The sequence below is a fragment of the Xenopus laevis genome, chromosome 3S (genome assembly GCF_017654675.1).
Source record: "Xenopus laevis strain J_2021 chromosome 3S, Xenopus_laevis_v10.1, whole genome shotgun sequence".
Classification (NCBI taxonomy): domain Eukaryota; kingdom Metazoa; phylum Chordata; class Amphibia; order Anura; family Pipidae; genus Xenopus; species Xenopus laevis.
In genome coordinates this window covers 18,052,477-18,068,917 of record NC_054376.1, presented here as the reverse complement: position 1 = coordinate 18,068,917, position 16,441 = coordinate 18,052,477, and the positions used below count along the sequence as shown (strand labels likewise).

The 16,441-nt window shown below is 38.5% G+C and overlaps 1 protein-coding gene across 2 annotated transcripts in view; it reads right to left on the bottom strand.

The window, feature by feature from the left end:
- The window catches only part of LOC108712645 (gamma-aminobutyric acid receptor subunit gamma-2), a 122,074-nt gene extending 110,369 nt beyond the window's left edge, over window positions 1-11,705 (bottom strand). The window contains exon 1 of one of the 2 annotated variants that reach the window (XM_041588045.1): window positions 11,266-11,705. In XM_041588045.1, the coding sequence (XP_041443979.1) occupies window positions 11,266-11,477 (212 nt within the window). In that variant the 5' untranslated portion in view covers window positions 11,478-11,705. The remainder of the gene's footprint in view (window positions 1-11,265) is intronic. The other variant, XM_041588046.1, reaches the window with a different exon arrangement.
- Between the last annotated feature and the right edge of the window lie 4,736 nt (window positions 11,706-16,441).

The window sequence follows — 16,441 nt, the reverse complement described above, 5'->3', positions numbered from 1 at the left end:
CTTATTGTTCTAATGGAAATATTAAGAGCTGAATATTAATGTGTTTGTTTCCTTTCCACCTCAGTTTCTGTGAATGTGTGACTGGCATGGGTTTTAGATGAAGCCTTGCCTATTTTCCTTTGTCTTACAGGCAGGATGTCACAAGTTTCCATTTCACTACCTCTGTCTTTTCTATCATGTTATTATAACCATTTCAAGGCATGCCATGAACTCATTTGGTGCATGTCCTGCTGAATTACCAGTAGTCCATAAATTATGTTGTCTATAATGGACAGCTCCCAAGATTTTCTTTTATCCAGTATACAAAATTATACCAGCACTGAAACTCCTTGGCCCTTTACAGTATACTGTAACCTTGAAAATGTCATTGCTCATTTGTGTCAAGTAGTCCTATTTAATTACTATTATTTTTAATATGTTTTATTGCATAGATCACTCTGAGACCAAGAGAATACACTGCTCTAGTTATTCTTCTCTAAAAAAACCCACAACAATCAAGTGATTATCTTGCTACTTTAGCTACACATTAGGCTCATGTCATTTAATTTTATCTTAAAAGTTCACTGCTACACTTTTTTTTTCTTTTAAAATGAATTCTGTGACATGGTCTGTTGTCATGTGCCGTGGAGTTTGGTGAGTGGTTGGACTGGGCTTGTGGGACATCCGGGAAAACTGTGGGCACCAATGCTCTCTACCACGCCAATACCAGGATGAAGTATGGTACATATGGTGCATGGTGTGCAGTAGGGGGTGGTGTTTGGAGGAACTGGAACATGCGACTAGGGATAGCTAGGCTTGTGTGCTTGAGTCAGCTGGATTCCTTAATCAGAAAGCAGTATCAGGTGCACATACCATTAGTGGTCCATCATCCACCATTAGTCCAGAGAAGAAATTTTCGTACAGCACCCATCAATTTAAAATGCCTTTATTGGTACATTTTATGGCAAACAGACTGGTCTGCGACGTTTCAGGCCTACCGGCCTTTTTTCAAGCTCTCTGAGAGCTTGAAAAAAGGCCGGTAGGCCTGAAACGTCGCAGACCAGTCTGTTTGCCATAAAATGTACCAATAAAGGCATTTTAAATTGATGGGTGCCGTACGAAAATTTCTTCTCTGGACTAGGGATAGCTAGGCACATGTGAAAAATAGTTAAATAGGATATTATACCATATTTGTTTATACCCACTTTAAAGCATTATGTAGTGTGCAACTGGGGTGTGGTGTATTTTATTTAACAATATTGATTAATTAAGGGGATTATATTTATTTAAATTTCATTTAGTTCTTTACAGACTAAAGGGATAAAAATAGGTTACTAACACTTTTTTCCATTTTTTCAAATGTATGAACTATGAGCCACACAATTATGCCCATTAACACACCAGAATAAGGTCTATGTTCAGTAGGTCACTGATATCAATAACAAAGTTATAAATGATACCTTGCAAGATAGAATGAAAAATAAGAGGAGAGATTCATAGTACATTTCTGTTTTGGTTTTAAATGTTAAAGAAACAGAAAGCAGTTTAGTTTATTGGTGAGATATAATAGAAAGGAAATTGTTTAAAAAGAACCGTGGTAAATAAAAAAAATGAACACAACAGGGAACGGAAGTGAGGAAAGATTGAGTGCTACCGAGTGCAATTATAGGGATGTGCAAAGAGCACAATTTAGTGTACCTTAAGTAGAGAGGTATATGAACCCTAAAGTTAGGGGAATAAATTCTGACCATAGCAAAACTGCAATTTGGATTACTGAAATTTTCAGTGTTCTTAATGTAGGAAACCTAATTTGGATATTTTGTTTCTGTTTTTTTTTTTTTGCATTACTGAGTGAAAATGGAATAGTTTCTAAAATGGAAAGATGGGAAATCATTACTAGAAAGTAAAAATAAAACAAATTTTTCATGCCGTTACACAAAATGAAACTTTTTTTTTTCTCGTCCTCTCAATCTCCATATTTCTCTATAAAATTCCCTTTAGCTTACGTACAGCCATTTTAGATTTGTGTGCTGATACCAAAATGTATAAAATTAAACAATGTGTATCTGCCTGTATAAAGTATTGTGTAGTACATGTATGGGACACCTTCTCTGGTTTCTTGGTACTTCAATGATTGAAACCAATCTCCTCTCCTTTGCCTATTCCCTTATTCCAATTTCAATCAAAATTCTAAGCTTTTGGACAGATATTGGCAGAATTAGAATTAGAGAAGCAGGTTGCTCCAAGCAATGCTGTTTTTGACTCTGTCTTGGAAAAAAAGTAGTTGCACCAACTAGTAACATGCTAGTGAAATACTGGGCCTACCACCACATCCAGGCTGGCTGTCATATTCAAAGCTCTCTTGTGTCAATGAGTACTAGTCAAGGCATGCCGGAGTGTGACACTCACTGCAAGTGCAAGGACTGTGTATAAGTGAATAAGATGTGTATAAGATAAAAGTACCTTTTATCAATGGTGCTAATGAAAAAAATCTTTGTGTCAATTTAAGTGTGTTGATCTCTTAATTGTGCATGTTATGGAGCCCATCTGACTTTACAGAATATGCCAATATACAATTGGCATGTATTAAAAGTGGATTTGGAATCCAAAAGTTAAACCAGATATTCTGGTTTATAATAGATTTCAAAAGCTTTAAGTGGTTTTCTGCCACTTTATTTACATTTATTAACACCACAGACACATATGATGATGTATTTTTTTCTAAAGACATAGGGACAGATTTACTAAAGAGCAAAGTGGCTAACGCTAGCGACTTTTCGCCAGTGTTGCCACCCACAGGGACATCACCAATTTATTAACAGGTGCAGACGCCAATTTGTTAGCGAAACAGATCGTGGATAGTGGTCATTCTCACTCTATCACCAGGCGACTTTCCACTCTGGCGAACTAACGTAACTCTGCAAATTCACTAAAATGACGTATTTACTGAACGTTAACTCTTTCACCAGAGTTGCCTTCGCCACCTCAGACCAGGCAAAGTGCTATAAAGCAGCTAGATCTTCCTCAATCGTCATATCCTGTGAGCCGAAAATGCACCAAAGTTCAAAAAACGCTGGTGTCTTTCCTTTTTTTCAGCATGATTCTATCTTTCTGTTCATAAACCACAAAAAATATAACCTTTTTGTTGGACAGGAAAAATGGTTTTGAATAACTTTAATCAATATGTTTCACTGACACTGATGCATTTGTTAGACAAAATATAGGGTGGGTAGATCTCTATTCCTCTGTAAGATGTTGAATGTACAACTGTTTCTTCCCAAAGGAGGTGGGATTCTAAAGTAGTACAGAGGAGATTTCCAGTGTACATTGTGTTACATTAATTATTGATGGGAAAATATTCAATTTCTTGTCCCTAAAGACCAATTCCTATAAGTAAAACGCCTGATACAGGACATTTGTCAACACAAAGGCCAATCAGGAGATGTGATTGATTCAGAGGAATATTATTGTGTAGTCACTGCAATAAGGAGAGAAGGCTGAAGCAACAGACTTCTACTTTACTATTTTTCTGGAACTTAAGAGGTTTAAAGATAAATAAATATGTTGGAAAGAGAAATCATTTGCATTTGCAATCAACGCTGCTAAATAATTACATTCTTTACTAAGACAATAATCTTCTCTGCAAGGAATATACCATGAAAGTGCTCACAGTAAGAAAAAAAACCAGATATTGAATTTGTAATGCTACTCTCTCCAAGCTCTGTTTAACCTACCTAAATAAACACCAAACATGTTAACAAGAGCTTCATAACTAAATATGTTATTTAAAATATACATTAAAACTGGTATTCCCAACATCCACCATTAAAAGGACATACTGTATGAATTGGGCTGTAGACAGCATTTCAGAGCTCTCAAAGCGGTAACACCTCAGGGTCTTTTAGGCATTTCTTATTAAAGGTGGGTATTGGTAGCCATACTTGCTTTATCAAACTTGGATTAACAGATGTTTCACCATTTGACCATATAGTAGAATATTTGTCCATCACTGTCTTTAATGGTATAGAGGGGTCGAGCGACCTTGGACTTAAATCTTATTGGCTAAATGAGTAGCTGGGGCATCACTTGAGATGGAGCTGAGCTTGAAGAAGTTGGATTTTGGTAAATATTGTTGTGTGATGTTATTGCACCCTGAACCAGATTCAATTTCATAAGGAGAAAATGTAATTCAATTCAAGTAGACTTATTCATCAGAATAACCACAAGACAAGGTTTTTCTCATGGAATTAAATTTGGACTTTTATGTTCTAGATGGTTATTTATCAAAGCCTGAATTTATCTCAATATTTTCTGCTACAGACTCTGATCAAATCTGCTCGGTTTTTTTACGATTATTTATTATTACATTTTCCGAAAATTTGCTTTCGGGAAAAAAACAGTTTTTCACAAATTTTTCGGATTTTTTTCATCTAATTTTCACGAATTTTTTGTAATTTTCAACCGAAAACTTTTTTGTCATTTTCAACCGAAAACTTTTTTGTCATTTTCAACCGAAAACTTTTTTGTCATTTTCAACCGAAACCCAGCGCACATCTAAAAACCATTGGGACTTCTCCCATTGACTTATATGCAACCTCTACAGGTTTGAGATGCTGGATTTTCAGATTCTGACTTTTTCATCCTCGGGGTTTAATAACTTCCAAAAATGCGTGATTTTTAAAAAATCTTTTTTTAAAATTTTTATAAAAAAAGATCACAAATTTTTCGTGATTTTTCCATTCAGAGTTTAGTAAATAACTCCCTTAGTGTCACAGCTTTTGGAAGGTTTCACATTAATATTAGTATTTGTTGTTTATAAATCTGGTAAATAAATGTGTGGGGGGAGGTAGCCTACAGCTTGCCATCCTTTATAGAAGACCAGTTGGCTGAATATTTGCTGTTATGGTTAACTATTTAATAGTCTTAACAGTAACTTAATTTCCTCCAGCAAAGTCATGTGTTGATGTTTAATATCTAGCCACAGTTTTGTTGTCCAAGCAAATGTATCTTAGTCTACATAGGATAGAGGTAGGTTGCATGTAACTTGTAGTATTACAGCTACTCCCAGTACACATTTAGACTAATTTACCAAGACTGGGCAGTAACCCATAGCAACCAATCATCAATTACTATTTTTCAACCAGCTTCAGGAAAACAGTGAAAGTTCAACAACTTAAAGTCTGTTGGCCATCATGATCCAAGTTATTGCTGCAATACTAGTGGTATAACTATGGCATAACTATAGAAACTTTTCCTACTTTGTTGGGGGACAGGGCACATGGGTAAGTGAGAGGTGCACTGAGGGTTACTTAGGTGCGCGCCTCTGAAGATTTCTTTTGTGTGTGTGTGGGGGGGGGCAGCACACTGTGATAGCACCACAGGAACAAAAGAGGCCAACTAGTTCTACCATTACCGTGATAAATGGTTTGAAATATTTTATTTGGTTTTCACAATAAACCATAAAAATCAATATGATAACAAATAGTATGCAGAATAAGAAGATTAATACAATGACATATTAAACAGAATGTATAATTTACAATGAAGTAATATGTAAAATAAAATAGAAACTAACAAGAACTATCACTAACTAAGCCAGTGGACGCATAGACATTCTTAAAAGAAAAAGAAGAAAGAAAAAGCCCATTGTCTTGGGAATGTCAGATAACCCCCCCCCCCTATGAACATTTTACAATTGAAGAAACTGAGATATTTGACTTCTAGTATTGAAGTTACAGAACTCAAAGTAAGGAGACCATATAAGTCTAAATGATTCTTTGGAATGATTTCCTTTAGTTTTTACTAATAAAGCTTCCTGCCAACTAAGCTGGTTCATATAAGCCATTGTGTCTGTAATTGAGGGAGACTCATTTTGTAGCCAACAGTTAAATAAAGCCTTTCTGGAGGCAGCCAAAAATAAAATTGTCAATATTTTATTTTCTTGGGACTTAAATTCTATATTAAAATTTGAAGAGAGCCTACTATCATTTAGAAGCAACAAAGCAAAACCTGGAGATAATTTAATTTTTATTTTCAAATTAATGTTTAGAAAACTGGTAACTTCCTTCCAAAATATACTGATCTTTGGACAAGTCCATAGATAGTGAAAAAGGGACACATTATACACATCACACTTGGGACAGTATGATACAGGACTAGAAAAGATACCTTTAGAAAAAATCTTCCCATAGACCGTGATAAATGAATGTCAGTAAGATTTAAAGTACAGGTACTCCTGAAATAATATGCTTTAAACATACAGAAACCTCAACACTGTAACCTTTCATATTATTACACAGAGTAATAGGCTTTTAGCGGGTAAGGCTAAAGCAAGCACTTACTGTTCTGAAGGCAAATCTATTTAAAGGAGAAGGAAAGGCTAAAATTAAATAAGCTTTATCAGAAAGGCCTATATAAATACACCAGTAAACCCTCAGAGTAATGCTGCTCTGAGTCCTCTGTCAAAAGAAACACCACATTTCTTTCTTTCTATTGTGTACACATGGGCTTCTGTATCAGACATCCTGTTTTTAACTGAAACCTCCAAGGCAGGGCTTGAGCATGCTCAGTTTGCTCCTCTCCCCCTCCCTCCTCCTATCCCTGCTGTAATCTGAGCTCAGAGCTGTAAGTGAGCAGGGAGAGACTCAAGCAGGAAGTGATGTCACACCAAGGTTATATGGCAGCTTCTATCCTAAACAAACAGAGACAGTGTCTAGAGCTGTTTACTCAGGTATGGTAAAGCATTCTGCAGAATAAATATAGCATTCTAGCTTGCACTATTGTGGCTAAGCTATTGGCAATAAACTGTCTTGGAGATTTCATTCTCCTTTAAACAATTATGATAAAGCCAAGAAAGCATGAACAAAGATAATTTGGCTTGCCAAAATTAAAAAATAAAGAATGTCAAGAAGATAATAAATATAATATAAATATAATTAATTAAAATAAATATTCATAAATATTCATTTTCTAATAATGAATGAGAAATAAGAGAATAATAATGGGGGAGGCAGGTGTTTTACACAATCAATTTATATTTGTTTAGTATTTGTTAATTGTCGTTTAACATTATCATTTAACATTAATTAAGTTAAACGATAATGAACTTATCTATTTAAGACCAGGATCAGATGACATATACCCCCGAGTAGTTTGAAGTCTAGGCTAAATTACATTGTGTTATGTTATGGAGCATAATTATGTGTTGCTACTTGTAGCAGTGATTAAAGATCCTGTTACTTGCTGTGGATGACTTCCACCTGACATGAATGTAGTAGTATCCCACCCTCCAGAAAAATATTAAGCTTTCAAAAAGAACCATGTATAACCTGTTAAATGGATCCCTATAACAGTATTAGTGATGTCACATGGCTCATTACTATAAATCCACCACTTGCTATAACATACAAAGATTCAAGAAGCCAACCTAAACTGTATAAAGTGACTCTTCCTGCAGACTCATGTTTATATCTAAATAGAACTCCCTACTGACTTCTGATATTATTATTTTTATAATATTCTATTTATCTATATGTTTGTACCACTATACCACCTATACACCTTGGGGTACATTTACTAAGGGTCGAATATTGAGGGTTAATTAACTCTCAACATTTGACCCTCGAAGTAAAATCCTTCGACTTTGAATATCGAAGTCGAAGGATTTACCGCAAATACTTCGATCGAACGATCGAAGGAGAAAAATCGATCGAACGATTCGAAGGATTTTAATCCATTGATCAAAAGATTTTCCTTCGATCAAAAAAAGGTTAGAAACCTTATTAACCCTCGATATTCGACACTGTCTCTTTAAAAAAAAACCTACTTCGCAACTTTAAACCGAGCCTCAATGTTAGCCTATGGGGACCTTCCCCATAAGGTTTCTAAGCTTTTTTTGATCGATGGAAAATCCTTCGATCGATGGATTAAAATCCATCTTCGATATTCGAAGTCGTAGGATTTTATAAACATTGAGGATCGAATATCGAGGGTTAATTAACCCTCGATATTCGACCCTTAGTAAATGTGCCCCATGGTGTAAAGGTGGTATAGTGGTACAAACATATATATAAATTGAATATTATACATATAATCATATCAGACGAAGTCAGTAGGGAGTTCTATTTAGAAACTCTTTTCTGTGTAAACCTTCTCCTGGAGATTACCTTGATCACTGGGGAGAAATCAGTTGCCAAACACAGCTTTTTACCGATTTCTGTGGTCACTCTACCACAAAAGAAAATGCATTTTTTAGTTGTTTGTTCTGTCAAGCAGCTACTTCACTTGGGACACTATTGGTCATTATTAAAATATAAAGAAAGAAACACTGGAGGGTCATTAACAGTGCTCAAAATACATTGTTCGGGGCATAGCTTTGCTCTGCAACTTGTGGCATATAAAAAATTATGAGCACAGCACTGGCAAGCTCAAGGCAGTCCTGTCCTTACCACTTACCATTCTGTAGCACTAGGATCTAAAGGAACCCACGGGCCCTTATGATGGGGAGGGGGTGGAAAGTTTAAAAAACCTGGCAGCTAACCTTTGTAAATGAGTCCTGCCATGTTTGCCATAGTTGTTGTGAACATAAGCCTCATGTTGTGAACATCAGCCCGAATAGCACTTGCATCTGCATGTTAATGAACAATGACACGGGGGGGGGGGCAGAAGCTCCTGTTTGCAATTAATAGACACAGTATGTACTTGCATAGAAAAAGTCTGTCTTAGACATTATTTTGACTCAGGGCACCATACACTGAAAATTTGGAATTGTGTCCAGTTCACTTTCAAAAAAACATGTGTTGCTGCATCACATACAACTGCGTGAGACCGTTGCAACCTCCAGGACACTATTGTATGTGAGTGTTCAACCCTCAGAGGTTTCTCTGGATTGTTTACCTGTAACATGTATGTTTAACAATGAAAGAACTGTTTTTGGATTTTAATCCATAGATCAAAGGATTTTCCTTTGATCAAAAAAACCTTAGAAAAATAATGGGGATGGTCCCCATAGGCTAACAATGTACCTCGGTAGGTTTAAACTACCGAAGTATGTAGTCGAACTTTTTTTTAAAGAGACAGTACTTTGACTATCGAATGGTCGAATAGTCAAACGATTTTAAGTTTGATACGTTTGATTAAATACCCAAAAAAATACTTCGAAATTCAAAGTTTTTTTACTTTGAATCCTTCACTCGAGCTTAATAAATGTGCCCCCAACTGTGCTCTTTCTCAAGGATAACAAACCAGACTGTGACCAACACAAACTGCTAAATACCCTCCCCCAGAAGTGAATGGCGCCAAAAAAAAAAAAAAAAACTGGTTGTCATCGCAACCCTTGTAAACAAGCAAGTGGACCTGTGTTAAGCAAGGACCTCAGTCAATCCAAGTGAGTAAATGGAAAAGATTAACCGAAATTAGTAAATGGAAAAGATTAGCCGAAATTGTGGCAAAGAATGTTTGCCATTTAGAAAGTGTTTTGCAATGGGCTGATCTGCCTTCCCAGTAGCCAGAGCAGTTCTAATGGCACACCTGTGGTTATTCATCCTTTCTCGGTAGGTAGTGGACCATGCAGAAAAGCAACAAGTTAGTTCTGGGATGCTGGCCAGCTGTGGTGCATACTGTATATAAATTTGGTAAATTTTAACCTGTGTAACTTGATTTGTTCGTCTGTCACATTGTTTTTAAAGTTAAATAACATGTGGGAACTAGCAGCACTTTGATCCTAAAGATTGGACACGTATTTTATAAACAACACACTGTTTCAATATGTATGCACAAGTTTTATTCTATGTTACACAGGTGTTTTTTTTTACCCTTAACACAGTTCCACTTGCTTGTTTACAAGGGTTGCCATGACAACCAGTTTTTTTGGCGCATTCACTTCTGGGGGAGGATATTTAGCAGTTTGTGTTGGTCACAGTCTGGTTTGTTATCCTTGAGAAAGAGCACAGTTGGTGTTCGAAACGTCTGATTTTTTTCAATAAATAAAATACAGTCCAACACTTGGCTTACCTTATCTGGACAGTGGTGACCACCTTTTGGAGACCTTACAGCAATATGGGGCCCAGCAAAATTGTGGTATAAACCATTGTCCTGATAGATTCCCTCTGTACAAGTGTTGTGGCATTACAAAGCATTCTTTCATCTCCCTTTCTATTTGCTTCACCCTTAGCACTGCATGTGTGTGTCTGAGAGAGATGATGGTAGGTACAGACATTCCCCCGTGATATATATGATGCCACAACATTGGGTCTTCAGCTGTTTTCTGTTGTAATGGCTGGTCAGTGATTTTATTTTGACATTTCACATTTTTGACTACAGTATCCACCTTGGTCTGCTAATCACCCCTACCCCCAGCCCACACCATAGCCAGCATGATTCACCTGAGTGTGTGTGTTGGGGGGGGGGGTTGGAAATAAAACCATCCACGCATGAACAGTGAAGACATTGGACACCCACTGGAAATGGTGTGCTCATTTCCGTCATAAACCTTTTCAACATGGCAGCGCTGAGTGCTTGGTGCAGTAACTGGATGTGCTATCAGTGCATCAGCAACTCTACCAATACTAAACACCTTAGGAGTCGATTTATTAATAACAGGATGCTGAGATCAGCGACTTCTGCTTATTAACGCCGTCCCATCCCCTGCTGCACATTCAGCTTCTTTTTAAATGCACTCTCCCCCCCAAAAAAAGGCTGCTTCAGCACAATCCCCAGCACCGCAGTTTAGCCCCCAAACACGAGGTGTGAAATAAACAGAGCAAACAAGGGATAGAAAAAAAACCTCAAGCAGCCTTTCATTTACAGCATTGCGGCGCTAAGCGGTGGCAATTACAAAAACCAGCGAGTAGGAGCATTTGATTATCTCCAACCACAAAATGTTTCTTCTGCAGCCGGGGGAAGCTTTTTCTGTCCATGGTGCTGAAGCTGCTGTTAACTCTGCGCCTCCATTCTGCGCCGCAACACTGGAGGCAAAACGGCAGCACGATTAAAAAGACCAATGTCCAAGGTGTTATGCCTGCAGCACTCATTCTATTTCCAGCTACACGTACCCCCTCCCAGTCTCTGCTAAACGTCCATGAGATACCCCCCTGTCACTGATAAAGATCAGGAAATACATGGCAATGGGCCACATATTTTCTTATTGTCTGTACTGTACATTAAATCGGAGCGTGCGGCAGCTCAACAAAAGCCGTTTATCGCTATTAGCGCTCATAATGTCAAAATGTATATGTTCAGCATCATCGATTTATTGCAGGTACTGCATAAAGGAGAGCCAGATCTTACCATTTGATGACAGAAAGGAGCAGCAGGAGCCTCACGATCATTTTACGGTGGCAAAAGGCTGCAGCCGATAAAGCATTGTCTCCAAAATTTGGCTTCTTTGGCGATCGCATTTCTCCTCTCGTCCCCCCCCCCTCCGTCGCTGTCTTTGTTACGAATAGAATAGTCCCGTCGTGCCCCCAACCTACCCACCCCCCACCCCCTAGCAGGTGCATAGACTGCAATGATACATTCCGCCAGGCTGCTGCGCCAATTAATGTTTTAAGGAACAGGATCCGCTCTCCGCGTCTTGTGGCAGCAGATCCGCGTTTGATCGTGGAAGTGCACGAGCAGATCACAGAGGCATCTGGGGGGAGGATAGAATGAAATAACAGGCAGCAGATCTGTCAGGGAAAAGGGAGCCTCTGACTGAATGCAGATTAACCAGGAGGTCAGAGTGGAATTTCTGTACGTTGCTGATGCAGATTTTAACACATGCTTGGTGTCTTCCCAGGATGCCTTTCATTAGAAACACAAGCACCTTACTATGCACACACAAACTACTATGTAAAAATGCCACAATGTGCACCTCTTTAGTATACATACACTTACAGTATATAATTACCAGCCAGTGGAATAAATAGATATTACTGGGCTCCACAGTAAATTTATTTTATGGCCCCCCAACGTTGGTACAACCATTGCTGATACATGAATCATTGTAGATTGTAGATAACCATGCACATCTCAGACATAAGTGACTTGGTAGGTTCATTGGCCCTAAAAGGGGAAGATAGTATTTATTGAGGTACAGGTATGGGATCCATTCCCTGGAGAATCATTATCCAGACAGCTGTGAACAGTGTCGGACTGGCCCACTGGGATACCATGAAAACTCCGGGTGGGCCCAGGCTTCAGTGGGCTCTCTTGCTTCTAACAGTGTCGACTGGGGTGCCCAGGGCCCTCCAGGAAACTTAATCTCAAGGGCCCACAATTCCCCAGTTCAAAATAGTGCCTACAAATAAATATCAAAATTAATTTTTTTTTAAAAAATGGGCGTAACAATATTAAATAATGTTTTCAGTGCAAAAACCATCTGGAGTGCTGCCTTCATTTTTATACAGAGTCATGCGGAGTTGTTTACCTATAAATGAACTGTTCGTATGATGTAGAGAGTGATATTCTGCAACAATTTGCAATTGATTTCCATTTTTTATTATTTGTGGTTTTTGACTTATTTAGATTTTTATTCAGCAGCTCTTCAGTTTGCAATTTCAGCCATCTGATTGCTAGGGTCTAAATTCCCCTAGCAACCATGCACTGATGTGAATACGAGACTGGAATATGAATAGAAGAGGCCTGAATAAAAAGATCAGGAATAAAAAGTAGCAATAACAATACATTTGTAGCCTTACAGAGTATTTGTTTTTAGATGGGATCAGTGACCTCCCCCCCACACAATTAGCCATTCTATAACATACTAAAAGTTAACTTATACTCATACTGGGTTAAAACTGTTAGGTAAGTTTTCAAAGAGTGGCACTAGTAAATAACTTTTAAAGTCAGTACCTTATGTAGTGCTGCAGCAGGGAATTCAGCCAATAAAGTTGTTTGTTGTGCCAAAACCAAGACCTGCACTTTTGCTCTCACATGGTACCTCAGCCCCCCCCCCTTGTTCTCACGGAATAACCCACCCCCGCCTGCAACACTCCAAGAGCCATGTGTGCAAGGGGGATATTCTGCTGCCTCCTGCCTGCCTGAAATGTAGGATTTACGATGTAGGATTTATGATCAATCGTGCACTCGGGCAGGCACAGAGCAGGCCAGCCACTAGCAGTATCACAGAGTAGGGCCAATAATCACATGACGTGAGAAGGGTCCTCTGCTCCAAGCCTCCAATGGCTTATGTGAGGTACGCAGCACTATGGGCAGATGCAGAGTAATGCGAGCGGTGGGCTTTTACCAGTGCTCTTCTGATTTTGGTGGGGCCCACCACCTGTGTTCAGTAAAATGTTCGGATGGCCCACCTGGTACAAAATTAAGTATTTTTTCTGTGCACTGCAAAATGAATTAGAGAGAGGGCCTAGGGGCCCACCAAGGCCAGGGGCCCACTGGGTTTTTCCCTGGGACCCGGCAGGCCATTTGGCCTATTTCATGTTCATACCCTTTTTCTTTATTGGAAAAATGCTTAATAATGGAAGAATAGAGTAAGTAGATATAAAATACTAAGAGAATAATGAGGTTGAGTGAGGAGAGGAAAAATAATAGTTTGAAAAGTGGGCCCAAGGTTTTCTGGTGTGTCCCTGGCATCCCAGTTCAACACTGGTTGTGAATTATGGGAAGCCCATCTCCCATGACAAGCATAGGTGGACCAGTGGTAGTTATTATAAGCGGTAAGTCTATACTGTTAGAGGGTCACCACCTGACCACACATATTTAGGGTTAGAGACGGACCACAGAGTCCTCCCTTAGTTTGGGGTCCATCTCTAACCCTAACTATGTGTGGTCAGGTGGTGACCCTCTAACTTTATAGACTTACCGCTTTAAATAACTACCACTGGTCCACCTATGCTTGTCATTCTATTTTAACTGTATGTTTTTTAGGGGCACTGGTCCCACACATCCTCCTGATGTAAGGAGGAGTGAGTATGTTTTCATGTCGGTGTGCTGTGTGTGCTGTTTTTTGGTCCTAGTCTTTTTAATGGTCCTATTAAAAGTTATTTTTTAATATCTATTTTCAATTGACCAATAGTGCCTAACTAGTGAGTTGGAGCCTGAACTGGTTTGCTAGTGGGTGGGGGATTGCTGTCCGACTACTGCAGAACTGCAACTCCCTACATCACAACATTCTCTTTTTTATTCTTAGTCTTTTTCAAACCTGCGGGAGTCCTCCAACTCTTTTTTAATTGAATTTGGCTCCTACCGCTTTCTATATTAATATTTATTACATGTAGGGCAAACATCAAGGAAAATTAAAATTAGACTTATTGAAGACAAGAGCACAATCAAAAACTACAAACTGGAACAAGAACAAAAAAGTGAAACGGTAAAAAGAAAAAGAGACAATATTAGCAAAACATTTCTATGAACAGAGTCACATTGTCAGCCAAATTAGATGGCAAATATTTGAAACAGTGGCAGAGCGTGACATACAAAACAAAAGTTATTGTTACAAAGAGAGAGTTATTGGATTTGGAGGCTGGAAACCATCCAAAAGGTCTTAATGAGCAGTGGAATTTGGGTTGTTTTCTGTGATGTCCAAAATGTAACAATATGTTTATTTAAACACTGATCTAACACTTTTAATTTTATTTACAGATAACCGGCCCCGGAATTATATACATGTACGAGTAATGAAAATTTGCCCAGTTGGTAATGTATAGCTTTCTTAAAAATTTTCACAGTAGCATATGGGGGGGTAGGCCTTCCAGATATATCGACATATAATTTGGCATGCAACATTCGGTATGTATCAGATTGGGTTCATAACAGGGAACTGTACGCTGTGCCCCGGCTGGAACAGGCCCTAGTACCAGATCTTTCTTTAGTCTCACTGTTACACTTGACTGAGAGCCAATTCCCATCGCAGGTAAAAGACAATCCTTTATTACACATTACGGTCAGGGCTTGGTGGATGGCACGTCGCAGATTGTCTCTTTCGGCCTCTGACTCCCTCTTTCAACCCTTTGTGAGTAACCCTCATTTTCTAAATAATTATAGAGGCCGGCCATTCCTTGAGTGGGCAGCACAAGAGGTAACACAGGTGCGACATCTATTACGCATTTCGGACACTTTTTATACACTGTCAGAGCTAAGGGAAAAATATACCGGAGTGTCATGGGATATGTTTTCATATTTGCAGGCCAGACATTATGCTCAATCGGTTGTTCGAACTCTTTCCACTCAGGACAACAACAACCCAATAGATAGCATTCTCTGCTCCAATACAGTGAAACCTTCCATCTCCCTATTATCTAAAATATTGAGAACATCGTTGGCAGAGAGGGAGTTTGAGAGAGGAATAGGTAGATGGACACATCAAATTCCATAACTGTCAAAAGACAAATTTTTATCCTTACATGTAAAATCGTTAGCGCTTCTCCGATCCAGCCAGTTTCATGAAATGTTCTTTAAAATACTGCACAGGGGTACTTCTCCCCAGAACTCGGGCATTGTCGCAGCTGTGAGTAGAAAAGCTATATTGAACTGCTGGATTTCAAATACACCTCCAACGCTTCACCTTGCAAAGTTGAAACTGGATTTTGCATTTCAAATGGACTGGCTGGAGGCTAATCTTAATAGGGAACGTCAGGTAGCAAGTTTCTTCAACACTTGGTCAAAATATGTGTATACTTTGTCCCCTCAAAGACAACAAGAAATAGCTTCAGTATTCAGATTCACATCCTGGTATATGTCCGAAGAATTGTCGGGGAGGCAAATAATAACCACAGGGAGTCAGACATAGGGATCGATAAATGGCAGGCTAATTGATTTGGAAGAAGGGAAAGGTTTGGGGAACTGGGGGAATATTCAATTACATAAATTCCATTATGTAAACTCTGTCTTATATTGAACTGTAATTGCATGTTATGCTATTATGACTGGTGACGGTCAAAAAGGGTGTGCAGACCAGACCCAGTCTGAAAACGGCAATGTTTTATTCACAAATGTAATAACATGTTTGCTTTGTAATGTCTGTTGGATATTTTGGTGCAAATAAAAACATTTAAAAAAAAAATGTATATGGTTGAACTATAATGCAATGTCTGTACAAATATATGTTGACTTTAAGTGGACATTAATTGGATGAGAACACCTTCACAAATGATGTCATAGGGGTGAGGTGTTGGAGTGAAGTTAAGGACTAATTGTGCTCACTTGTGTAACCTAGCGAAGGGAGGTGCAAACCCCCACGAATTGTTGTTCTGTACTTGGAGTGGTAAAACTGGCTAAAATAAAGGATTATTTGCACAGCAAGAAGTGGTGAAGTGCTTGCCTTTCCTGTAAAATTTTGCTGAATGTGGACGTGGCCATACATCTAAGGAATAGCACCACTGTATGCAACAACACCCCAAGAGTGTAAGTAGTGCACCCCATACAGTATCTCTTATTTCACATATTGTGCATCAGCTGATTTATTGTCAGTACAGTAGAATGAAACATAAAAGCCCTTGCACATAGCATTACATAATAGCTAATG